General features: G+C 39.6%; 1 protein-coding gene across 1 annotated transcript in view; it reads left to right on the top strand.

Annotated features, from left to right (window-relative positions):
- The window catches only part of PDE7A (phosphodiesterase 7A), a 121,300-nt gene extending 98,308 nt beyond the window's left edge, over positions 1-22,992 (top strand). Inside the window, exons 7-14 of the mRNA XM_012000204.1 lie at positions 807-902; positions 5,485-5,585; positions 13,033-13,164; positions 13,369-13,460; positions 15,439-15,583; positions 16,008-16,104; positions 16,759-16,839; positions 21,179-22,992. Coding sequence (XP_011855594.1) covers positions 807-902; positions 5,485-5,585; positions 13,033-13,164; positions 13,369-13,460; positions 15,439-15,583; positions 16,008-16,104; positions 16,759-16,839; positions 21,179-21,384 — 950 coding nt within the window. The 3' untranslated portion in view covers positions 21,385-22,992. The remainder of the gene's footprint in view (positions 1-806; positions 903-5,484; positions 5,586-13,032; positions 13,165-13,368; positions 13,461-15,438; positions 15,584-16,007; positions 16,105-16,758; positions 16,840-21,178) is intronic.
- Positions 22,993-27,762: the final 4,770 nt, after the last annotated feature.

Genomic DNA, 27,762 nt, shown 5'->3' with positions numbered 1-27,762 from the left:
ACTTGAGGGCTTGTATTATTTCTGTGACATATGAGGCTATGGAGAATGAGGGGGTGGATGGGAAGTAAGTATGTTGAAAGTTTAAGAAGAGCATAAAAGGCTTGAAAACAGGCATTTTAAAAAGTGAAAGAGCCAGTTCACCGGAAAAACAGTATGATTGCTGGGCAGTGTTGACTCTGAGTTTATAGTGATATTCTGCCTAGTTTTGTGACTCCCCCTCCCCACTCCCCAAGCAAATCTCAGATTTTCTGCAGCTACTCTGGAAAAGCAAGTGGTTGAGTTAGAGTTTTTAATTCTGATGATCTTGAGGTCATTGATGCCTCCTCCTAACCCTGTATGGATGAGAGTAAACACATTCTCAAGGCTAACAAGGCTGCAGCTGAGGTGTGTGCTCTGGGGCAGTCTGTTTCAGTGAAAGCAAGATGGCAGAGGTGTTGTCAGGAGGAAGGTCAAGTGCAGCCACACTGAATTAGGTTACTGTGTGGGACAATTTTTAAAGTTTTCTATTGTCTATTCTAATTATTTTGGTGTCTTTAAAAAAATTAATCTATTTGAAAATGTCTAGCTTTCAGTTCTTTGGTTGTGGAAAAGTAAAACAACAAAAATTAAATTTTTCTTACAGTGAAACAAAGATGTGACGTATAAAGTTCATAACTGGTAAAATAAGAAGATGCATATTTTTATATACAAAAAGTGGGAATTATTACTCTTTCCATGTTTTATATTCAAAATCCATATTTCAAAGCATAATGTAATTGTGTTGACTGGTATTTCCTACTAATGTAGTGTCTCTTCTTTCTTTTTAGGAAATAGTCTAGTAAGCTTAACCTTTCATTTATTTAGTCTTCATGGATTAATTGAGTATTTCCATTTAGATATGATGAAACTTCGCAGATTTTTAGGTAAGTGATTCTAACCCATTAACAGTACCAAGATTTACATTTATATAAGAACCTGTTTGTAAGTTTTATCTCAGTTATATCGGTTAGCTATTGCTTTATAATAAACCAGCCAAAATTAGTGACTTAAAACAACACACCGTTATTTAACTGTTGCATCTGTGGGCCTGTTAAATGCTTCTTTTGGTCTGGGTGAGCTCATCTGTGCACCTGCAGACAGCAACAGGTGAGCCGTATGTTGGTTTTGTAGAGACCTCAGCTAGGATACCAGGCTGATCCATCTCGGCTCTACATAGTCTTCTGTTAAATTTAAAAGAAGCAGAGGAGTTTGGCACCATAATAGATTTACATTAAAAACAAAAAAGAATTATTTATTTTACAATTAGCGGAGCTTGTTCAAACAGTAGTGCCAGGTTTCCAAGGGAGCTGATGTCCCCAGGCCTCTGGAGCCCTGGGCTCAGAATCGGCCTACCTTCACTTCTGCAGCAAGTGGCCACAGCAAATCAGACCAGGGATGCACTACACCTGTTGGTGCAAAGGCTGCAAAGTTACAGAACCATAGATATGGGGAATAGTGAATACTTGATTTCATTTTGCAATGTTTCTTACATTGACCACAGATTGCTGACAAAGGTGACACAATTTCTGTACTTTTCTAAATTTTCAAAGGCTAAAACTTTAAAAGATCAGGTATATTGCAGTTAGGTTTCTTCTTTTTCCGAGCCCTAAAATCTCTTTGACAGTAGACTTTAAAGATTATTTGGGACCAGGTGTGGTGGCTTACACCTGTAATCCCAGCACTTTGGGAGGCCGAGGCGGGTGGATCACTTGAGGCCACGAGTTGGAGACCAGCCTGGCCAACGTGGCAAAAACCTCATCTCTACTAAAAATACAAAAACATTAGCCAGGCATGGTGGTGCACGCCTGTAATCCCAGCTGCTCGGGAGACTGAGGCACAAAATATCAACTCTAGTCTTCCTTCTTGTAATATCCACCAATCTCTCCTGGCTGGTTGTACCTGAGGAAGGAATTCTCGATTCCTGGTGAAGTCTTTGCCTGTGCTTTAGGTGGAGAGGGGAACTTCAGAGAAAGTACTCTTCTACATTTGCTGCTCTGAGTTTGAAGTCCAAAGCAGCATATTTTGGGGTCTCATTTTCTGACCCTCATTGTGGTATTTCATATAGTGCCCAGATCAAGAGAGAGTTTAATTTGTAATTTATTTTTGGTTATATAAACTTTGCTTATATACAGCAAAAAAGATTACAACTTAATGAAGGCTCACATAATCATTAGCGTTTTGTTCCAATAAAATATTTTAAAGTAAGGTGTTTACATCGGTTTTTTTTTAAAAGACATAATGCTATTGTACACTTAATAGACTATAGTGTAAACATAGCTTTTGTATGCACTGGGAAACCCAAAATTTTGACTTGCTATATTGCAATATTCACTTTATTTTAGTGGTCTGGAACTTAACACTAAGTATCTCGCTGGTATGCCTATACTTAATAGTGAGAGACCATCATATTGCTTTGCTATCTTTTTAAAATCTTTCAATTTTATGTAGAGAGAAATTACAAATTATTCAGGAAGTAATGTATTACTGTAAGAAAATGGTAAAACTGTAGAACTATAAAATAAGATGTTGCTGGTAGGGACATTTAATATTTCATACATGCTGGGCACAGTGGCTCATGCCTGTAATCCCAGCACTTTGGGATGCTGAGGCAGGTGGATCACTTGAGGCCAGGAGTTCGAGACCATTCTGGCCAGCATGGTGGAACCCTGTCTCTACTAAAAATACAAAAATTAGTCAGGCGTGGAGGCATGTGCCTGTAATTCCAGCTACTCGGGAGACTGAGGCAGGAGAATTACTTGAACCCAGGAGGCAGAGGTTGTAGTGAGCCGAGATCGTGCCACTGCACTCCAGCCTGGGCAACAGAATGAGACTCTGTCTCAAAAAAAAATAATAGTCATTCATATAACCATTTTTGCTAACTTGCAACTGTTTTATCTAGGTAAACAGAAGCCTGTGTAATTGTACAGATATAATTTTGTAGTAAATTCTCAAGCTTATAATTAAAATAGTGTGAGTAGCCCCAGTAGCTATACTGGCAATTATAAACATGCATATCCCCGCTTTGCACATTGTTCATGTGAATACTTGGCTGTTTCTGCCCTCATCCTGCTGCCACTAATTTGGCAGCCACTAGAACAGGTTTATGAGAGAATTAAGCCTTAAAGCCATAAGGAATCCACTGGCTACAATGGGTTATCTTATGTGCAATGTATCTGGAATGACTTTGGCTCTATACTGTCTTTGGGAGAATTGAGAAAATAATAACTCAGGTGTTTTTTGTTTGTTTGTTTGAGACAGGGTTTCACTGTATTGCTGAGACTGGAATGCAATGGCATGATCATGGCTCACTGCAACCTCAACTTCCCAAGCTCCAGCCAGCCTCCCACCTCATCCAGGCTGAGGCAGGAGAATCCCTTGAACCCGGGAGGTGGAGGTTGCAGTGAGCTGAGATCGTGCCACTGCACTCCAGCCTGGGCAACAGGACGAGACTCCATCTCAAAAAAAAAAAAAAAAGCCTCAATACCAAGAATGTACAGCCAAATGAAGAGCTCAAAATATTAACTCAGACTTCAGACTTCTACTTAGAACTCTGGTTTAAAAAAAAAAAAAATTATTACATAGGGCTTTTGAGAAGCTTTTCCTTTGGAGAGTCTCGCTCTGTCACCTAGGCTTGAGTGCAGTGGCGCGATCATGGTTCACTGCAGCCTCAACCTCTCGACTCATGCTATCCTCCCACTTCAGCCTCCTGGGTAGCTAGGAATATAGATGTGCACCACCACACCATGCTGCATTTTTTATTTTCAGTACGGACAAGGTCTTACTAATGGCCTAGGCTGGTCTCAAACTCCTCACCTCAGGCAATCCTCCAGCCTCGGCCTCCCAAAGTGCTGGAATTACAGGTGTGAGGCAGCGCACCTGGCCTTGAGAAACTTTTTAATGTGTATTAATTGTAAGTAGTATGCCTGAAATACTGTACAGTAGTCCCCCTTTATCTCTGGTTTTGCTTTCGGTGGTTTCAGTTACCTGTGGTCAACTGTAGCCTGAAAATATTAAATGGAAAATTCCAGAAGTAAGCAATTCATAAGTTTTGAATTGCACACCATTCTGAGCAGCGTGATGAAATCTCATTGCATCCTGATCCGTGCTGGTTATCAGATCAGCCGTGTTGGTATCACAGTGCTTGTGTTCGTCACCCTTATTTTACTTCATAATGGCCCCAAAGCACAAGAGTTGTGATGCTGGCATGTTGTTATAATCGTTCTATTTTATTTTAGTTATTGTTAATTTCTGACTGTGACTAACTTATAAATTACGCATTATCGTAGGTGTGTTCGTATAGGAAAAACACAGTATAAATAGGATTTGGTGCTATCTGTGGTTTCAGGCATCCATTGGGGGTCTTGGAACATATCCCCCAAGAATATGAGGGGACTACTGTACTAAAATATAAATTATAAAACACATACGGCTGGGCATGGTGGCTCACACCGGTAATCCCAGCACTTGGGGAGACCGAGGCGGGTGGATCACCTGAGGTCAGGAGTTCAAGACCAGCCCGGCCAACATGGTAAAACCCCATCACGACAAAAATACAAAAATTAGCCGAGGATGATGGCAGGTGCCTGTAATGCCAGCTATTTGGGCGGCTGAGGCGGGAGAATCACTTGAACTCGGGAGGTGGATGTTGCACAGTTAGCTGAGATCATGCTGTTGTACTCCAGCCTGGGTGACAGAGCGAGACTCCATCTCAAAAATAAATAAATAACTACTTACAAAAATAGCTTATTAGGTGGGGCACAGTGGCTCACACCTGCAATGCTAGCACTTTGGGAGGCCAAGGCAGGTGGACTCCTTGAGCCCAGGGGTTTGAAACCAGCCTGGGCAACATGGCAAGACCGTGTCTTTACAAAAAAATACAAAAAATGAGCCAGGCATGGTGGCATGCACCTGTGGTTCCAACTACTTGGGAGGCTGAGGTGGGAGGATCACTTGAGCCCAGGAGTTTGAGGCTGCAGTGAGCTATAATCACATCATTGCACTCCAACCTGGGCAACAGAGCAAAATCCTGTCTCAAAAAAACACTCTTAACCAAGGGTATTGAAAAGGCTATTTGAAAGGATGGGACGGAAGCAAGTGCAGAATTCTGATGGTCTGTCGCACTCACTTGGCGATTGTGTTTCCCCATCACAGGTAGGCTCGCTTTCCTTTGAGACCACTGGATTTGTGTGTTATGCTGGTAGGGCCATCACGTACGTTGATGGCAGGGGGCACAACTCCACCCCGAAGCCTAGTCTGTTCTTCTATGATAGCATAGGGAGTCAAATTGATATTGATTCTTTTGGTATACATGTGAGTTGTGAGGTGATTATCATCTGCCCGAATCAGCACGATTTTAACCAATACCTACATGAAAAGGATGAGTGGGTAACTCATAATTATCACAATTTTTGCACTTGTATATGTTGCTCATATACAGTAAAATCGGGATCTCTTTCTTTGATGCAGTTATGATTCAAGAAGATTACCACAGTCAAAATCCTTACCATAACGCAGTCCACGCTGCGGATGTTACTCAGGCCATGCACTGTTACTTAAAGGAACCTAAGGTAAGAGGTTGACATTGATTTCAGGTGAAAATCATAAGAAAATTCCTTTTGATTTACTTTCACATACTTCTCCTGAAGTTACTGCCTTGACTGAAAATCACAGGCTTCCTTCACAAGAATGAGATCTAGCTCGATCAAGTTTCTGAATCTGGCTGTGTTTCGAAGTGCAATAGCTAGAGAATTGGGTGGTTGTTGAGAGAGAGGCTGGAGAAGCCCAAGTAAGGGCCAGGTCACTTGAAACCTCGACTGCTGGCATTTACACTGAGCTCCACATGGGCTCCCTGTGGGCAGGGACAGCCTTGGTCTGACTCAGTGAATGAATGGGGAGCTACAGAGAGGAAGCAGGAGACTTTAGAAAATTATCCTGGCTGTGGTGTGAAAATAAATCGTATCAACAAAAAGCCTGAACACCTGCCAGGAGTTACTTTGGTGTTTCATGGAAGAGAGCAGAGTGGCCTTGATGAAGTAGAGACGTGGATAGTTTGCAACTTCTTTTGGGAATTAGAATGAACAGGATGTGGTGTGTGAATGCATTTGAGGGAAAGAAACAAGTCAATGAAGACTGGTTTGGGCAGTTGAGCAGAAGGTGGAAGTCTTCTATGAGAGGAGGAATGTAGAGAGGAACAAGTTTTGGGGGTAAGGCTTGTAGAGACAATGAGCACCATTTTGGATCCGTGATGTTAAATGTATTTGACATCCCAATATAGAGGTCTAGTGGAGAGTTACATAAAAGAGTCCGAAGTATAGGAGAGAAATCAGACTTTATGTATGGATTTGGGAATCATTGTCTGCAGATGTTAATGAAAGCCATGTTTGCCCCTGGACATTTCCTATCCCTGGCAGTTCTGCAATTATGTCTGCCTACCCCATCCCTATTTCAAAACTGCTCTCTCCCTAGATCTTAGTTGTGGCTAAGGTGTTAGGCGGGAAACAGGATGACCAAACTGGCTTGTACCTGTTGATGCCAACTTAAGAACATAGCTAATCTTCTGATTATTTAAGAGATCATAGAATATGTGAAAATGCCCCAGTTTTTTTTTAGTATATGTATCATAACTTTTTAAAAAATCAACTTTATTATAGTAGAACTTATATGCAGTAATTTAGTGCATACATTTTATGTGTACAGTTTTGACAAATGTATACTCCCAATCACCCAACTGCTTTTTTTTCTGAGAGACAGGGTTTCACAGTGTTGCCCAGACTGGAGTGCAGTGGCGTGGTCATGGCGTACTGCAGCCTCGACATCCTGGGCTCAGGCTGGAGCTAATTTTTTAAATTTTTGTAGAGATGGGGGTCTCACTCTATTGCCCACCCCAATTTTTTAATCAAAGTTTAAAAAAACTCTGGGCCAAGACTGCATCCTCTGTTTGAGAATGTTGTGGGAGAGATTGATGAGTATTCACCATACAGTCTGGTAAGTGGAAAGATGGTAGTAAGTTCTCTGCAGCACACAGGAGGGTTAACCTGGTCAGTGAAGGCTTCTGCACTCCCATCTCCCTCTGGGCACACCCAACCCAAGCCAGGGGCAAGGAAATCTGGGTGATGCCAGGTGAGCAGGGCAGGGACACATGTGAACAAAAATTAATAAAACCATGATTTTGAACACTTTTTGCCTGTGGAGTTCTGATAATACTTAAACACTTTTCATCCTTAACATACTCATTGAACACTACCCAAGGCTTCAATTAAGGATATAGATAAAATCACAAAGCCCTACAATGCAAGCATTTCCCTTGTCCCTTATCATAGTGAACATTTTTAAATGGAGTCACCCAGGGCTGGGTGCGGTGACTCATGCCTGTAATTCTAGCACTTTGGGAAGCCGAGGTGGATGGCTTGCTTGAGCCCAGGAGTTTGAGACCAGCCTGGTAAGACCTCATCTCTTTTATTCAAAAAAAGAAAGAAAACAAACAAACAAACAAACAAAAACAGAGTCACTCAAAGTTTTAAAAGTGAATTCTAAAAAATTTGAAGTAGGTCCAGGTGCGGTGGCTCATGCCTGTAATCTCGATATTTTGGGAGGCCAGGGCAAGAGGATAACTTGAAGCCAGGAGTTTGAGACCAACCTGGGCAATACAGCAAGACCCCATCTCTAAAAAAAAATAAAAAGTTAGATGGGCATGGTGGTGTGTACCTGTGGTCCCAGCTACTTAGGAGGCTGACTCAGGAGGATCACTTGAGCCTGAGAGGTCTAGCAGAGAGTAGTGATAGTGCAACTGCACTGCAGCCTGGGTGACGCCCTATCTTTAGATAGATAAATAGGATGGATTAGATAGATGCCTGAAGATTGTATCTCTTACTCCTGAGCCTTCGCATAGCATCACATGTTTTACACTCTTTGAACATCTGCCACATGCCAGGCTCTATCCTGGTGCTAGGAATGTGGTGGTGAGCAGAGTAGGAATGACCCCTGTCTTCATGAAGTGTACATCCCAGTGGGGGAGGCAGTCATTAAACAAATAGATAAATAGAATTTTGATCAAAATAATATGTTAGTGGCCTGGCATGATGGCTTACCCCTGTAATCCCAGCATTTTGGGAGGCCGAGGCTGGTGGATCACCTGAGGTCAGGAGTTTGTGACCAGCCTGGCCAACATGGTGAAACCCCGTCTCTACTAAAAATACAAAAATTAGCTGGGTGTGGTGGCGGGTACCTGTAATCCCAGCTACCTGGGAGGCTGAGGCATGAGCATCGCTTGAACCTGGGAGGCAGAGGTTCCAGTGAGCCGAGATCACGCCACTGCATTCCAGTCTGGGTGACACAGCGAAACTCAGTCTAAAATAATAATAATAATAATAAGCTAGAGAATGACCAATAATAATAATAATACGCTAGAGAATGACCAGGTGGATGGCAAGAGTTTTACAACTTTAGATAGGATGATCAGAAATCACTTAAGTGGACAGTACATAACTAAGAAGTCATCCATAAAAAAGTCTAGGTACAGAGGGAATAGTAAATAGAAAGACTTAAGTATATATATTTTGTGAGAAATTTGTTTTCAGTTTTTATACCTTATAATTTATATGGAAGAGCTAATTCTTGGACTCTTGTCTATATGAAAAAAAGAAATATTTCAAGCCAAGGAAATTACTGGAAATTTTGGAGACAAACTCATCTCTCTATATATGCATTGTCACTAACTTGAGTATTTATTTTTTATGTCCTCAAGGCTGAAGTTATGTGGATTATAAAGCATTTTGTTCAAGTTGAGTCCAAAGTCTCCTTGATTGATTGACACTGGTAACATTCATAGTTGTCAGCTGAGGACATTGTGATTTTCCCTTTGTTTCCTATTTTAATGTTTAGTTTCATGTTTCTGTAATGAGTTTAGTTACTTTACTTAATAACTATACTTAAACTAAGTCTAGATAAGAATTACGCGTACACATCCCAGACATAAACCCACTGTAACACTGAACCTTTAAACTTTGCTCTACTTGTCCCTGGCAGTTGACAAAAGAACCTGGCCCCCCACATCCCTCCCTGGCCTTTGATATCAGCGAGACTGGTAATGGTTGAATTGCCTTTCTTATGAATGTACACTTACTCATGCTCTGAGTAGATGCTAATTGCTAGTGACAAAAATATGAATAAGATAGGAATTTTGGCCCCCAGAATCTTACTTGTAAAACATGGGAACCTTACGTGGAAACCACAAGAATGTCAGGCCTCTAGGACAGGAATTTTTGTCTGTCTGTCCCCTAATATTTACCTGTCCCCTAAAACAGCACTAGCACATGGTAGGTGCTTGGTGAATATGAGCTGTTAATGAATGATATTGTATATGGGCTTTATCGTTGGCTGGGTTTACTCTAACTGTTCTCTGTTTTTATGTTTTTGTTTTGTTCTGTTTTGTTTTTCAGATGGAGTCTTGCTCTGTCGCCCAGGCTGGAGTGCAGCGGCACGATCTCAGCTCACTGCAACCTCCGCCTCCTGGGTTCGAGCGATTGATTCTCTTGTCTCAGCCTCCCAAGTAGCTGATAGGTGTGTGCCACCACGGCCAACTAATTTTTGTGTTTTTAGTAGAGATGGGGTTTCACCATGTTGGCCTGGCTGGTCTCGAACTCCTGACCTCAAGTGATCTGCCTGCCTCGGTCCTGCAAAGTGCTGGGATTACAGGCATGAGCCACTATGCCCAGCCTAGTTCTCTGTTTTTAGACCTCTAGAGCAGTGGCCCCCAACGTTTTTGGCACTAGGGACCAGTTTCGTGGAAGACATGTTTTCCTTGGATGGGGAGGGGGATGGTTTCGGGATGAAACTGTTCCACTTCAGATCATCAGGCATTAGATTCTTATAAGAAGTGTGCTGGCTGGGCACAGTGGCTCACACCTGTAATCCCAGCACTTTGGGAGGCTGAGGCAGGCGGATCACGATCTGAGGTCGGGAGTTCGAGACCAGCCTGACCAACATGGAGAAACCCTGTCTGTACTAAAAATACAAAATTAGCTAGGCATGGTGGCGCATGCCTGTAATCCCAGCTACTTGGGAGGCTGAGGCAGGAGAATCGCTTGAACTCGGGAGGCGGAGGTTGCAGTGAGCCAAGCTTGCGCTATTACTCTCCAGCCTGGGCAACAAGGGCAAAACTCCGTCTCAAAAAAAAAAAAAAGAAGAAGTGCACAACCTAGATCCCTCATGTGCACAGTTGACAATAGGGTCTGTGCTCCTATGAGAATCTACTGCTTCCAAGGCAGAGCTCAGGCAATAATGCTCACTGGCTGGCAGCTCCCCTCCTGCTCTGCACTGGTTCCTATCGGGTTCCTAACAAGCCATGAATCAGTACCGGTCCATGGTCTGGGGATTGAGGAGCCCTGCAAGGACCGCCTTGTCCTTTTGCCTTCTGTGTGTGGGAGGTTCATTTCTTTCAGTAATTTCTCAGGATGGACATAATGTGTCAAGAATCTGTCTTCACTAGGCAGGGCATGGCGGATCACCTGAGGTTAGGAATTCGAGACCAGCCTGGCCAACAAGGTGAAACCCCATCTCTACCAAAAGTACAAAAAAAAAAAAAAAAAAGAAAATTAGCTAGGCATGGTGGTAGGTGCCTGTAATCCCAGCTGCTCAGGAGCCTGAGTAAGAGAATTGATTGAACCAGGGAAGGCAGAGGCTGCAGTGAGCTGAGATTGCACCACTGCACTCCAGCCTGGGCAACAGCAAGACTCTGTCTCAAAAAAATAGAATCTGTTTTCAGAGGTAGCATCATTAGGAAAAATAAAAATACAATATTGATTCAGAACATTTTATCTCACTAAACTGCTCTCCTCCATGATAGCGCCACCTCCTTTTTACCCTCAGCAAGCCACCAGTATCTCAGGTACCTTCTTTCTGCTATTTCTACTACATTTTTGATTTGCCAATTTAGTCAAAAAAAAAAAAAAAAAAAGCTACCACCAACAAAACTTACTGTGATAACCGTTACAATGGGAAATCATAAGGGCTGGCAGGCAACGAAAACAGTAAGTTTTTCACTGAACACAGCAAAACTCACCACTTAATACTTTTCTATTTTATTGAAAAAGAACCCTAATGATGGCTTTGCAGATACAAGTAAAATCTGACCTTCACATATGTTAAATAATTTGTAGTTTCTTTTCTGGACATTTCTTTGTTGTCAGCTCTTACCAGATACAATCACAGAATGGAAATAACATCTGTCTTTTAATCCACCTTAAAAAGTTAAGTTATTGAAGTCCTCGTCTTTGTTATAATACTGAAAATTTTCTTTCCAATGGAAGGTTTTTTTTTTTTTCTACAAGCAGAAGTGTTACATTTTTATATCAAATATTTTTTGAATATGTGTGATTTGTTTTTAAAGTTACTTTCTCTTCACAGAATTTTTGAGAATTCACTTTTTTTCATGTTCTTATTTTTAATGGTTAACTCTTCAATATACCTGAGATTGTTTTTGATGTCGTGTGCAGTCATACGTTAATTTTTCGAATCAGTGTAATTTGGGATTATTGTATTCTCCCAGGATGTCTATTCTTCTGCCAATAAGAATGTCACCCCTTTGCACACTGCCTGATAAATCACATGTTCATAAGACATAGACAGCCGTGCCGTTCATGTGTATGTCAAGGAAGGGAGATTGCTTTAGATCCTATGCATTCTGTTCATCTTCATTATTAAAGCAGTGCTTTAGAATGCTTTATTTTTTCAATGCTTTTGTATATCCTAAAGAGGAAATAATTTTCTTCATCTTCTCCTATTCATTGACCTTCTCCATGTACTAATTATATGCGATACAAAAATAAATAATATGCATCTCTGCTTCCAGGTAGGTTATAGTTTTCCAGGAGATTCAAGCCCTCAGACAGTAATTTCTCTGACTGAGATGAACTTAACACAGGGAGTAGAAAGAGATGATTGATTCATTCTAGCAGAGAAAGAAAATAATAGAATTTGAATCTAAATTTATTTTTTATCTCATTTTTAAAATTTTCAGTTTTTATTTTCATTGTATAATAACATATAAATGTTAGTTCATTATAATAATCTGTAAGTAAATATACTTAATATTAGTGGTGTACACTCCAAAGTTTTCACTGTTAGAGCACAGGATCATTACAGTTTAGTCAGCACTGTCCTAACGTAAACCTAAATAATACCATGCTCTAATGAGTGGTATTGTGGCAGGCCATGCGGTGCTGTGGGAACACAAATCTGGCCAAGTTTGCCAGAAAATGAGAGGCGATTCCTGAAAAATAGGTGATATAGTCAAGGTGATCTTTTTTATCATTGAACATTTGTCAGCTAATCACAAAGTTTTATTTATTGTGATTATTATATCAAGTAAGTTTGGTAATGATTATTGAGAATAAAGTTACAATTTCTGATGTACAAGATTGCTTTCCCTGACATGAATACATTGTGTCATTGTTATGAATGTATCCATCCATTGAGGGAGGATTTTATCACAGACTTGACACAGACTTCCACTTAACATGATTACTCATTAGCCTCTTTAAACATCAGGACTACAGGAATAACCTTATATTTTAGATTACATTATTGAAATCCAATAACCAGTTTGTTGATAAACACCCTTAAAATATTAGGTCTTTTGTTCAGTAATGGCTACAGTAATAAAAAAGTGCCAAACTGTGTTTGTCATTTTAAAGCCATTATTTCTCAAAAAGAATGGTTTATGCTTTAGCTGCCATTTTAATTAAGCTTGTTAAAAATGAAATGGCCTAAGGATGAGCTCTGTAAACTCCACTTGGGCAGGGCCACTGTTGTATCATGCCTTTGCCAGTGTGGTGATGAGGAGGCCAGGACCTGGCAGGTGTGCTTGGTGGACCTAACGAACAACCGCCTGAAGAATGATGTGAAGAGGGAGGAGATTGCCACCACTACCATTGGCTGCGAATTCAAAACTACTGTGATGGCATAGAGCTTATTTTAGATATATCTGTGATTCATTATTCTTTTGTCACACTTCAGCTTGCCAATTCTGTAACTCCTTGGGATATCTTGCTGAGCTTAATTGCAGCTGCCACTCATGATCTGGATCATCCAGGTGTTAATCAACCTTTCCTTATTAAAACTAACCATTACTTGGCAACTTTATACAAGGTTAGTGCAATTTTATCATCAAGACTTACTATTTTTTGCATTCTAGAAAATGTTTCCTATTTTGAAGAAATGGAAGTAATGAAAATAAATTCTCAGTGAATGTTAGAATTTTAACCAGATTAATATTGCTAACAGTATTGTTAGTAATGATATGTCCAGAAAGAGACGTATCGTTAAGTAACTCAGAAACGTCCTTTGTTGTAGAATACCTCAGTACTGGAGAATCACCACTGGAGATCTGCAGTGGGCTTATTGAGAGAATCAGGCTTATTCTCACATCTGCCATTAGAAAGCAGGTAGGTTGGATTAAGACAAATTTAATTTGTTATTGGTTATAGAAGTTAAGTTGGTAAAGTAATTTTATAAAGTTTTAAAAATTGTAATGTTCAGGTGTTCCGCAGTTTTCAGTGTTTGTCAAATAAATTATATACAATTTTAATAATTTAGACCTATCCTACTGTATAGTCGGTAACATTTGAATGGATAGTTATTTTTATGAAAGACTATTCCATGGATTTGAATACTGTAAAATCACTCCGAATACACAATGGCTCAGGCATAGTTTACTGCTTATTTACATAAATAGATATTACATATTTCCATACTCAGCTGAATAAAACCTTAAGGTCTAGGTATAAAGGTTAAGTGGATGGAATGTAAACATTCTATTATATTAAATAGATTTATTAAAATCTGTTCCCAGAAGTTTTCAAAACTGACAAGAAAATAAAGACAGTGCCTTAATATCTTCAATAGCATCATCCTAGAGTCACACTTCTGGAGCCATAGGATACAATAATGAATGAAAAAACCCTAATATTTTAGAAAAAAAAATAAGTGGGCTATTTTAGAACCTAATAAAGAGCATTAATGTGAATAACACGATGGTGATGGTTTATAAAATCTCACATCATTGCCGTAGCGTGGTCCACACACAAGCTTTTTAGTAATGTTACACTGAGGGAAAATACAAGTCACGAAACCATGAAAGTGGATCGAAACCATTCACGTCAAGAAAAGTGGTGAGGCATAAAAATATGTTTGAGTATTAAAATTTAAGTTCCACCTGCTGTTCTATGGTTTCCCTTTCATAATTTAAAACAACTTTATAAAAAACTAAGTATTTTATGTAATGACCATGAGAAAAAAGTTGGACTTTATTTTTTATTTTTTTAAATCTTTATTCACAGATACCATTTGGAGTATGACAATACTTCTGGTACATAAGATCATTTTTTGCTGTAGTACAAATATGAAAATTGCTTAAACTTTAACACAGTATATGTAAATTATGATCTTAAAATTAAGACAGATTAAAATGTTTGCTTCATTATTCCCTTTTTAAAAATCATGTTTTGCATTTGATGATTAACCCTGTTGAGTTCTCAGATTTAATAAAAATGGAAATAAGGAATACTACCTAATAGCATTATTTAATGTTTTCTTCATTTAGAGTTTGCTTTATTTAACATTCAGTATTGTGAGTCTTTGTATCTATTTGACAGCTCTTTACTGATCATTATACAGAGACAGTGTTTGCTATGGCCCATTAAAACAAAATGCAAGAATTTTTTTTAAAGTGTATTTATCTTGTTAAGTGACCTGAGGCAGTTTTATAAATGATGTATGTATTTGCTGTTTGTATTAACATGTTACCTTTTTCCTTCCAGAAAAATTGGATATTCATTTACAGATAACTGATTGGTTCTTGAGTTTAACCTTGAAAACACAGTTGACTCTGAACTTTATTAAGTTGCTCAGGGGAATTGCAACAGGCATCTTAGTCAAAATGTCTGTAGGAGTCAGCTGTTGAATGGGTCATTATTCTTTCTATTTGAATCTTCCTTCTGCCTTCAGATCTCAGGCACTAAAAAGGAAACCAAAGTTGTGTAATTACCCTCAGCACGAGAATTTTCCAGCAAAGAATCCCAGCAAGGAACTTTCTCAAACAACATACCAATGTTATATTGATTTTTGTTTTTTAAGCAAATAATACCACCTTGACTGGCAAAATAAAGACTCTCCTTTTGGAATGTTTGCATATTGGTATTTTCCTACAAACTCTCTTGGTTTTAGTTTTGATTATTTTAATAGCTTTTTTTGAAGCATTCCATAAAACTCATTTTTTTGTGTGATAAATTTTAAGTTGAATGATAGTTGGATATTTTAGGGTACTATAAAGCCTTCCGATTATTATGGTTAAGAAAAAAAAATCAAGAAGTAAACATTTAATTGAAAGTCTTATATTTTCTGTTTGTATTTCTCTAATTCCAGGCAACAAATGGAGACACAGATAGGTGCTCTGATACTAGCCACAGACATCAGTCGCCAGAATGAGTATCTGTCTTTGTTTAGGTCCCATTTGGATAGAGGTGATTTATGCCTAGAAGACACCAGACATAGACATTTGGTTTTACAGGTAAAATGGGGCTTGGAAACATTCTATTTCTAGGATAAATTATGTGACTGTCAAACTAAAAAATGAAATATTCTAGTGTAGTTTTTCAGAGTGGTTAAATCTTGAGGGCAAGCTAAGGAATTTCCTTCAATTAGCACACACTCCTTCCAGAAGGAGATCACTGGTGAATCTGCTACCTAGGAAGGCATCATCGGTTATGTTTTTCATACTCAAGATTTCTGCTGAAGACAATTTTTACAAGATTAGGGTACCAATTAAGAAATAGCATTTTATTCTCATAAATTCTTACATCTAAAAATAGGAGAATTATATTTCTGGCTTATTTATTTATATTTATGGTTAATCCAGTCCTTGCACTTGGTTCTTTGGTATTATTGTCAAGTGTGTATATATCTTAAAACAATATTAATGTTTTGTTTGCTAGATGGCTTTGAAATGTGCTGATATTTGTAACCCATGTCGGACCTGGGAATTAAGCAAGCAGTGGAGTGAAAAAGTAACGGAGGAATTCTTCCATCAAGGCACGTTACAGTATTGAGCGATAATTAATCTATCCAGTTCATTTTTTTAACATCATAAGAATAAAATAACTCAGTAATTTATACGGGTCTAACAGTAGAGTCTTGATATTTTTAGTAACAATTCACAATAGATATACATATAATCAATACTCTACAAATTGAGCATCTGTTTTGAAAATTAGAAGTCCTCTTTTGGAATGATCAGATATATTTATGCATTTATGAGTATAGATAGATTAGGTTTGGAATTTTGCTGTACAGAAAGACTTCCCTGAACTTGTTTTATCCTTGTCATGTGTGGAGGGCCATACGAATGTGAAAAACTTGTGTATGTGTAATTTAAAGCCCAGATCCAGGAATCTTTATTTCATGAACCTTCCTTTCAAGTTGTATATTAATGTGTTATAAATTACAGTCTTGGGATGACATCTGGTGAAAGTTTTCTACCTCTTGCATTTAAATAAAAATATCAGCTTGGCAATCTCTTCTATGTGTGAATAACTTAAAAGTTTAAAAAGAACTAATTGTGAAGCTGTCCTATCATGAGGATTAAGTGTGTTTTTCCTAAGAAATGCAGGTATGTTGAAGCCTTTACTTATGTATTTAACCAGCAGATATTCTTCATATTAATACTCCTCTTTTTTTCATTTATAGGAGATATAGAAAAAAAGTATCATTTGGGTGTGAGTCCACTTTGCGATCGTCACACTGAATCTATTGCCAACATCCAGATTGGTAACTATACATATTTAGATATAGCTGGTTAGAAAAATGCCACTGTTTTTATCAAGAAGGGAAATATATTTGAAATATAAAATATTAAAATTATGCTCATTTCTATTTTTTAAAATAATTTAAGAAATTTTACCCTTGTTTTCCCTTGTTACGACTTTTCTAATTCTCATTTAATTTTGGATGTAAAAAGCATATTTTTGCAGAACAGGCAGCAGCAATAACTTGTTTCTGTTCTTATGTAAATAAGAATCCATTATTTGCCCATGTGGAAGCTTATTTTGCATCATTTGGGACTGCCATTTAAAAATGGATAGGTAAACAAAGAAATGACAAAAATAAGATAAGTAACAATGGATAGGTGACCCACTGAGCTTGATCATAATATGAAGACCAGCTTCTGCCACTGCCTTTCCGGACTCTTACCACTGCCTGTTGATTCAATCTAACTCTTCAACATCCTAGACAGCCCCTTATAATCTGGCTTCAAATGCTCTGCAGCCATCTTGCCTCAGCTTCCCTCTCACTTGCCTGCAGCATCTCGGGACGCTTCTGTGTTTCCCAAGTCCACGCTGTTCTTTCACTCTTTGTGCCTCACCAGTGCTTTCCATGTGCCTCATAGAGTTATTTTTCTTGAAGAGCCAGCTCAAATGTCACCTTCTCCAGAAGCTGCTCTCCACTTGCTTTAGGCGGCGTCAGTCACTTTTCTTCCAGATTCCAAAGTGCCTGATCCACTTGGTTGTGTATTCCTGGAGCCTAGCACCACACCGGAAGCAGGAGGCCCTTGAGAACTATGTGTTGAGTGAACTACTAACTGTAATATTACAGAAAGCGTAATGAAAGTGTCCTGTGACTGAAGTATGTGTAGCTTGTTGCAGAAGTTCACAGGAAGGTTGACTAGGATTGAGTGTGTTGGGCTTTGGGTATAAAGGAGGGGGATTCTGCAGGGGCAGTAGCTCAACAAGGAATAGAGAGAGGAGTGTGATTTGGGTAGCTGGTGTTAAATAGGGCCTTTGAGAATCAGACTGAACACAGTGAAATACGTGCCCAAAGTTCAGAAAGATGAGGTTTCAAGAAACTCAGAAGGTAGCACAATATGTGCTACATTGTGATTGCAATGGATACTGGTGGAAGAAAGTGTGTAGTGGCCGATTTGACTGCAGAGTGACAGGTAGAGAAGGGAAGGGCATGTAGAAGTGTGGCCCAGACTTTAGGAGTGTGAGGGATGCTGAATCTCCCAGAGAGCTCAGACTGGCCAGGAATGCTGAGGGTAGCAGATGCTTTTCTTTTGGGAGGATAGTGAAACAATTTAGAACCAGATATGCTTTGTCTTGATTCTAAAGTAGAATAATTTTCAAATGCAAAAGAATACATTAGAAATGGACAAAAGTAATCCCAGCACTTTGGGAGGCCGAGGCGAGCTGATCACTTGAGGTCAGGAGTTCGAGACCAGCCTGGTCAAGATAGTGAAAGCCCCACCTCTACTAAAAATACAAAAATTAGCTGGACATGATGGCCACTCGAGAGGCTGAGGTAGGAGAATCACTTGAACCTGGGAGGCAGAGGTTGCAGTGAGCTGATATTGTGCCACTGCATTCCAGCCTGGGCAACAGAATGAAACTCCATCACTCCATCTCAAAAATAAATAAATAAATAAAATGGACAAAAGAGAACTGAATCGAAGACAGGTGAATGGGTAGTCAACTCAGTTACTTTTAATATTAAATGTATTTTTATCTGAGTAAACTACTCCCTTGTTTAATGGGAGAACTTGCAAATGAGATTTAAAACATTGCACTTTTTATAAGGTAGCAACTAGATCCCTTTCACTGTTCATCTCAAGCTATTGATCTTGTCAGTGTTGTACAGATCTAGAATGACTTGTCAGGGATAAGGTCGCTGATCTGATGGTGATCGTTAACATCTGCTGACTACACACGACAACCCTAGGGGACAGGTGCTTTAAGCATCCTTATTTTCAGATGGTTTGCCCACTTCATGCAGTTAACAGGTGTTGGTGTTGGCCTTCAATCCAGGTCTTTCTGACATCAAATCCAATCCCAGCCTCTTAGCAACTCACCAAGCAGTGATTACTACTCCCCAGCATCGGGGCAGTATGTACAAGTCATGTTGAACTAATACAGTTTCCTTCTTTGATAGGAATACTAATTTTGTTGAACAAGAAAATATCATGTACTGGATAAGAGTAAGGCATTTGACAAGGCGTCCTGTGAAATCTGTGAAGATAAAGTAGAGGCTTGTGGGGCCAGTACAATTAAATAGATTCACAAATGGTTGAACAGCTGTGTTCGAGGTACTAATTAATAGAGAGTCCTGCCCTCCGAGAGAGAGGCTGTGTCCGTGGCTCTGGCCTGTTCATTTTTATCAAGTATTTAAGACCTAAAAGAAATTTTAGGTTAACATAGAGCCAGAAGTGATAGCTAATTTGTTGGCTGTTGGAGGTAAGATCCCCAAGGATCTCAACCAGTTGGAACAGTGGGAGGGATGAAATAAGGTGAATGGTGTGAAACCTATAATAATAAGGGCCTGCATGTGGGTACACAACTCGTGGCTCATGACTTTATGGCACGTAGCAAAGACAGGGCTTTGGGTGGCTGGCTCAACATGACACTGTAGTGTGAGGATGGCTGCCAGAAAGCTGCTGTGTGCTTTGACTCTAATGACACTTTTCTGTGTTTGCTATCTCTTTCTCCTCACCAGAACATAAGCTCCTTGAGGGCAGGGATCTTGTCCGTCTTATTCACTGCTGTATACCCAGCCACCCTGGCACAGTGCCAGGGACATAGTAGGTTCTCAGTAAATATGTGTGGAGGGAATGGATCAATGAAAGCAAGCCTTATTGCACATATTGTACATAATATTTCAGATACCATAATTATGTACACTTAAAAATTCAGCCATCAGACCATATATAACTTTCCTGATTAAAAGTAGTGGATGCTAGTTGCTTTAATTCTGGTGAGATTCTTACGTTGGATAAATGGAACCTATGTTGTCTGTGTTCTACATGGTCTTTTGCTGCAATGAGTCTTGGATATGAAGACAATTTTAAAGCAGTGATAGAATCTGAACGTATATTTTCCCTATTCTTAACAGATCAAAATGTGAGAAAGATGTTTTTTGTTCCCGATATATAATATGATTTGATTGATAGCTATTTTCTAGAGGGCTTCTTTTGACCCTGTGCAAGATACTACTTAGTATTAAGTCAGATTTAATGTGCAGTGGAGTGCTGTACAAGCTAAAGATGCAGACAATCCTGAAATCACTCATTTTCCTTTTCTGACTGTGACTTAAGGGAGATTATATGAATTGTTTATCAAATAGGTCTCTGGTACACATTTGGTGTTCACTTTAATTATTTTTTTTTTCACTAACCCCACCTGTTATTTTTAGACTGACTCTTATCATAAGTTTTGGCTTTATAAATTCTGAGTTAAATAAAATGACCAATTGTAATCATGACCAGGCATGAAGATTCCATCCCTGAGGGGTAAAGCAGTAGACTACTGCCAGCTCCACTTCATTTCAGGCCACGTCACCCTCAGTCCTGAAGGAGACCCCTTCTTAGCCTCCAGTTGTTGCCCTGCAACTCTGCCTCAAATTGGGTTATGGCCGGGTATCCTCAGAGTTGATATGGCCAGTGTACGTTTGCTTAAGTAGAAGAATGTAGTTGTGCCACTGAGAAGGATAACCGGAAAAGATTGGATATGTTTGTCAGTTCACTTTTACATTGAGTTACTTAAGAAATCAGTTCTTCAAAGCAAATATGTACATTTATAGACTCTGTCACCTACACACTCACAGGAATCTTTTTTTTTTTTTTTTTTTTTTTTTGGAGACGGAGTCTTGCTGTGTTGCCCAGGCTGGAGCACAGTGGCGTGATCTCCACTCACTGCAAGCTCCGCCTCCCAGATTCACGCCATTCTCCTGCCTCAGCCTCCCATGTAACTGGGACTACAAGCACCCGCCACTGTGCGTGGCTAATTTTTTTATTTTTAGTAGAGACAGGGTTTCACCGTGTTAGCCAGGATGGTCTCGATCTCTTGACCTCGTGATTCGCCTGTCTCAGTCTCCCAAAGTGCTGGGATTACAGGTGTGAGTCACCGCGCCCAGCCAAGAAATCAGTTCTTCAAAGCAGATATGTACATTTATAGACTGTGTCACCTACACACACACACACACAGGAATCTTTTGAAAAATAAGATCTAGGTAATACTGGAGTAGGACGTAGGAAGGTTAACACTGTATAGATGATGTTTTAAAGATAAGAGTTTCAGCATATATGTTAATAACTTTTTCTTCTATTTATTTTCTCAAGGTTTTATGACTTACCTAGTGGAGCCTTTATTTACAGAATGGGCCAGGTTTTCCAATACAAGGCTATCCCAGACAATGCTTGGACATGTGGGGCTGAATAAAGCCAGCTGGAAGGGACTGCAGAGAGAACAGTCCAGCAGTGAGGACACTGATGCTGCATTTGAGTTGAACTCACAGTTATTACCTCAGGAAAATCGGTTATCATAACCCCCAGAACCAGTGGGACAAACTGCCTCCTGGAGGTTTTTAGAAATGTGAAATGGGGTCTTGAGGTGAGAGAACTTACTCTTGACTGCCAAGGTTTCCAAGTGAGTGATGCCAGCCAGCATTATTTATTTCCAAGATTTCCTCTGTTGGATCATTTGAACCCACTTGTTAATTGTAAGACCTGAACATACAGCAATATGAATTTGGCTTTCATGTGGAACCTTGAATATGCAAAGCCCAGCAGGAGAGAATCCGAAAGGAGTAACAAAGGAAGTTTTGATATGTGCCACGACTTTTTCAAAGCGTCTAATCTTCAAAACGTGAAAGTTGAATTGTTCAGCAACAATCTCTTGGAATTTAACCAGTCTGATGCAACAATGTGTATCTTGTACCTTCCACTAAGTTCTCTCTGAGAAAATGGAAATGTGAAGTGCCCAGCCTCTGCTGCCTCTGGCAAGACAATGTTTACAAATCAACTCTGAAAATATTGGTTCTAAATTGCCTTGGAGCATGATTGTGAAGGAACCACTCAAACAAATTTAAAGATCAAACTTTAGACTGCAGCTCTTTCCCCCTGGTTTGCCTTTTTTCTTCTTTGGATGCCACCAAAGCCTCCCATTTGCTATAGTTTTATTTCGTGCACTGGAAACTGAGATTTATCATAGAGTACCGCCAAGCTTTCACTCCAGTGCTGTTTGGCAATGCAATTTTTTTTTTAACAATTAGTTTTTAATTTGGGGCGGGAGGGGAAGAACACCAATGTCCTAGCTGTATTATGATTCTGCAGTGAAGACATTGCATGTTGTTTTCACTACTGTACACTTGACCTGCACATGCGAGAAAAAGGTGGAATGTTTAAAACACCATAATCAGCTCAGGGTATTTGCCAATCTGAAATAAAAGTGGGATGGGGAAGTGTGTCCTTCAGATCAAGGGTACTAAAGTCCCTTTCGCTGCAGTGAGTGAGAGGTATGTTGTGTGTGAATGTATGGATGTGTGTTTGCGTGCATGTTTGTGCATGTGTGACTGTGCATGTTATGTTTCTCCATGTGGGAAGAGATTTGAAATGTAAGCTTTTATTTATTATTTTAGAATGTGACATAATGAGCAGCCACACTCGGGGGAGGGGAAGGTTGGTAGGTAAGCTGTAACAGATTGCTCCAGTTGCCTTAAACTATGCACATAGCTAAGTGACCAAACTTCTTGTTTTGATTTGAAAAAAGTGCATTGTTTTCTTGTCCCTCCCTTTGATGAAACGTTACCCTTTGATGGGCCTTTTGATGTGAACAGATGTTTTCTAGGACAAACTATAAGGACTAATTTTAAACTTCAAACATTCCACTTTTGTAATTTGTTTTAAATTGTTTTATGTATAGTAAGCACAACTGTAATCTAGTTTTAAGAGAAACCGGTGCTTTCTTTTAGTTCATTTGTATTTCCCTTGTTACTGTAAAAGACTGTTTATTAATTGTTTACAGTTTGTTGCAACAGCCATTTTCTTGGGAGAAAGCTTGAGTGTAAAGCCGTTTGTAAAAGGCTTTGCCATACTTATTTTAATATGTGCCTGTTGCTGTTAACTTTTGATGAATAAAAACCTATCTTTTCATATTTTTATCTTTGACATTTACCTTTTAACTCAATCCTTTGGAAAACACAATGCTAAATTACAAGGAAATCAAAGGTAGCTTCTTGGCTCTTGCATTCATCCCTCAGATGTTTACTCAGTCCGAGCTTATCTACTAATGTCTCACCTTGCAAGTGAGTAGGCCGAAGCCCAGTTAGGGCTGTTCGGCGTCCTGACTAACACAGGGGAGAGGTCAGCTTTGAGCCAGGCCTTTTGTTCCCACAGTGGTGAACTGCCTAAGACATCGGCAACTCTTGCAAGTACTAAAATACTAGTTGTATTTATTTCTATCAATCATTGGCCTTTTTAAAGTGATAAAAAAAGGCTACTCCATTCTACTTGATTGATACCAATGTAAAAAAGGTACCACTGTGCCATTCCTGTATCTTCCCAGGTCTAATTCATTAGAAGGGATATGGTGCAAACTTCTAAGTCAAACACATTAACATTATTTGTACAGAAAGTGTTGATGTCCAATAGAAACAGAATGCAAGCCACATAATTTTCAGTTTTCTAGTAGCCACATTTAGAAAACACGGAATTAATTTTAGTAACATCTATTCCAATATATCCAAAATATTGTATCATTTTAAAATGTCAATATAAAAACAATGAGATGTTTTACATTCTTTTGGGGGGTACTAAGTCTCTGAAATCCAGTGTATATTGTGTACTTAACAGCACATCTCAATTTGGACTAGTCATATCTCAGGCACCCAATATCCACATGGGGCTAGTGGCTACCATACTGCACAGTGTAGGTATAGATGCCTGAGGATAGTAGAGGAATATGGTCAGCTGGTCACTCTCATGAGATGGCCATACCTTGGCCAATATTTAATGTGTACAGAAAGTCTGATAAACTCATAGATCCTTAAAAACTCAGGCGCAGTGTTTCAGTCCATAGAGAGTGGAACTATCATGGCAAACCCACATTAACCAAGCTCACAGTAACTATTTTTTTAAAACACTATCAGTATTTTAATTTACAATGAGAAATGTAACTATCAATTATTCTCTCCCTTTAGGCAAATCTTCCTGGGAAGCCAAATTATGATCAGCTGGTGAGCATGGATTCTGAGCAAGGGAAGCAAGTTGCCTTGTGCACCCATGTCCCTTTGGGGATGTATCTTCTGTGATATTCATGTTTGTGGACCAGGGTACCCGCTTCCCCTGGAAGGTGCTAGAGATTCTCTGCCAGTAGTTGCTTCTCCACATCAGCTTCTGATTGGCACGTCCATTAGATAACGTCATTACCTCAAGCCTTGTTTCAGTTGAGCTCCCTGGGCTCCATTCTGCCTGTATACATCATTGCTTCTGTTCCGATCCATTGTTTGTCTTATAGTTTGAAACTCAAAAGATCATCCTATTTCCACATTTTCAGGGGAACTGCAGGTGTGGCTCCCATTTCCTGGCTATGCATATAATAAACCCATTGAAAAGTTGTTTTGTTATGTATATTTGGGGATCACCTTCTATAGCCCTACTTTTTTTTTTTTTTTTTTTTTTTGAGACAGGGTCTCATTGTTAACTAGGCTGGAGTGCAGTGGCATGATCACTGCAGCCTCCACCTCCTGGGCTTAAGTGATCCTCCCACTCAGCCTCCTGAGTGCCACCACACCGCCCAGCTAATTTTTTAAAAACATTTTTGTGGCCAGGCATGGTGGCTCACACCTGTAATCCCAGCACTTTGGGAGGCTGAGGCAGGTGGATCACCTGAGGCCGGGAGTTCAAGACCAGCCTGGCCAACATGGTGAAACCCTGTCTCTACTAAAAATACAAAAATTAGCTGGGCGTGGTGGTGCATGCCTGTAATCCCAGCAACTCGGGAGGCTGAGGCAGGAGAATCGCTTGAACCCAGGTGGCGGGGGTTGCAGGGAGCAGAGATTGTGCTACTGCACTCCAGCCTGGGCAACAGAGCAAGACTCCGTCTGGAAAAAAAAAAAAACTTGCAGAGACAAGGTCTCACTTTGTTGGCTTGGCTGGTCTTGAACTCTTCGGCTCAAGCAGTCCTGCCACCGTGGCCTCCCAAAGTGCTGGGATTACAGGTGTGAGAGGCTTGCATCAGGCCTATAGCTCTGCTGCTTAAATAGGACCTATATTACTGGAATATTGATTTTTTTTCTAGAAAAATTTTAGGAAACAGTTAAATATTTAAAAGATTACTTTTTAAAAAAGCAAGTAAATATTACAGAACAGAATGCAAAATTTATTTTACATGGGAGACTAAAAATTTTCACACACATGGCCACCCTTTGGGCCTCCTGGCTCAACATTTCAGGGACTGAGGGAGTCTCTGCTCTAGGAGTAAAAGGTCCTTGGAGAGAAAATTTTGACAAGTCCTAACTTTAAAAAAGAAAAACAAATTGGTTCCTGGTCAATATTTGTACTCACTGTAAATGTGATGGTTTGTAATGATACTCTTTGTATAAAAGTAAAAATCATATTTTATGTCCTTTGCAAACAAATATATTTGTACCTGAGGTACAGATTAGAGGTGCTAGTAATTCCTTGAAGACTCTGAAAATGATCTCTTTTTCCAAAATGGTTTTTTGGTTTTTATTAAACTTTCTATTTTCTTAAAACTTTCACATCAGGTATTTCCAATGTTTTCGAGCATGTATAAACATTTTAATGTATAAATGTTGTTTAAAATCCCCTCAGTCAGTATCTCCTGAGAAAATACACAGTGACCAATAGCTAATAGGAATTCAGTATTGCTTTCAAAGGAATGTGCATATTAATCACTGTAGCATTGGCATACATTTGAAACACGGAGTAATATAGATCTGTGCAAGACTTAGCAGCTGTTCCTTGCTAATGACTTGTGTCATCTGGAAGGCCCCCAAGAGCCCATGGTCTACGGGTGGAATGACTACCACTTGGGAGTGAGCTGATGGACAGCACCCAGCAGGTCTCCTCCATCTTCCTGGCTCCTGTGCTCAGCATGGGCTGGTGTACACTGGGCCATTAATAAACATTTGTTGAACAAATTAATTTGGAATTAATGTGTTCCCTTTTTAGCTATCAATTTATTACTAAGAGATTATATTGAAACCCTTCTGTCTATACTGGAGTCATGCGGTAAGCAGTATCCAAGTTTCTGTTGTGTGCAGAAGATAGCACTAGATGTAATAAAGGGGGTATTAAAAACTACAAACCTTGTTTTCTGTTCTCAACATGTCTGGGTGACAGAATAATATGTGCAACATGTTATATAATATGACGGGTTTCCGTATGGTGCAATATAAATAGTGTTGGGTTGTTTAGGAGAATGTAGGGTTTCATTCAGGTAATGATAAAAATGACACCGTATCTAGTAATTCTTGTATTTATAAAATTGTTGGCTGGGTGTGGTGGTTCACGTCCATAATCCCAGCTCTTTGGGAGTCCGAAGCAGACAGATCCGACATCAGGAGTTCGAGACCACCCTGGCCAACATGGCGAAACCCCATCTCTACTAAAAAAAAGTACAAAAACTAGCCAGGCATGGTGGTGTGTGCCTGTAATCCCAGCTACTGGAGAGGCAGAAGCAGGAGAATCTCTTGAACCCAAGAGGCAGAGGTTACAATGAGCTGAGATTGCACCACTGCACTCCAGCCTGGGCAACAGAATAAGACTCCGTTTCAAAAATAGTTAACATCTATGACCGATAAAGTTACTTAGCCTTCAAATTTGATTCTAAAATAGTTTTAAATGTTCAATATGCTACTTTAGGTAAAATACTTTCATCAATTACATATTTTAGTCTTATACCTACACATTCTAAGTTGTCCTGAAACCCAGCTTAAAGTCTAATAGAATGGTGGGGAAGAGAGAAACAGGTTTTTTTTTGTTTTTGGGGTGTGTGTGTGTGTGTGTTTGAGATGGAGTCTTACTCTGTTGCCCAGGCTAGAGTGGAGTGGTGTGATCTTGGCTCACTACAACCTCCACCTTCCGGGTTCAAGCAATTCTCCTGTCTCAGCCTCCTGAGTAGCTGGGATTACAGGTGTGCCCCACCACACCCGGCTAATTTTTGTATTTTTAGTAGAGACAGGGTTTCACCATGTTGGCCAGGCTGGTCTTGAACTCCTGACCTCAGGTAATCCACCTGCCTCAGCCTCCCAAAGTGCTGGGATTACAGGCGTGAGCCACCACACCCGGCCACTCCTGTTAATATTAGATTTCTTGTTGGCTATAATTTAAAATTGAAGCACAGCGATGTAATTGGTTTACTGAAGCTTTCCACTGGTCCCATCAATAAGTCTTTGCCAAGACATTCCATCTTGTATTACAACACCTATCTTTAAGCTGTACATTTATTTACATGACATTTCTGAACACAGATTTGAAGTATTTCTTTATTGTTGAGCCATGTCCTGTAAAGAAACAGGAGACTGTAATGATTTCCCAAGTTCCCTTAACTTAGTTGAAATTAGTAAAAGTTACAGATCTAAAGATGAACCTTTTGAAGGAAATATTAGAAAGGATAGTGCTTGCCTTAGTCCACTCAGGCTGTTAGAACAAAGAACCAGAAACTGGGTGACTTATAAACAACAGTTATTTCTCACAGTTCTTGAGGCTGGAAATCTGAGATCCAGGTGCTGGAATGGTCAGTTCTGGTGAGCACTGTCTTTACAGCTTGTCAGACCTAGGTTTCGGTCCTTAGGCAGGTTACCTAATCTGAGTGGCTCCCTAACCTATAAACTGTCTGTTCCTTAAAGTAAAATTAACTATTGACATAAGGTAAGTGCTAAATCAAAGTCACTATGGCT

Source organism: Mandrillus leucophaeus, unplaced genomic scaffold (assembly GCF_000951045.1).
Source record: "Mandrillus leucophaeus isolate KB7577 unplaced genomic scaffold, Mleu.le_1.0 Scaffold621, whole genome shotgun sequence".
NCBI lineage: Eukaryota > Metazoa > Chordata > Mammalia > Primates > Cercopithecidae > Mandrillus > Mandrillus leucophaeus.
The sequence above is the reverse complement of the archived record's forward strand: the minus strand, read 5'-3'. Positions and strand labels throughout refer to the sequence as shown.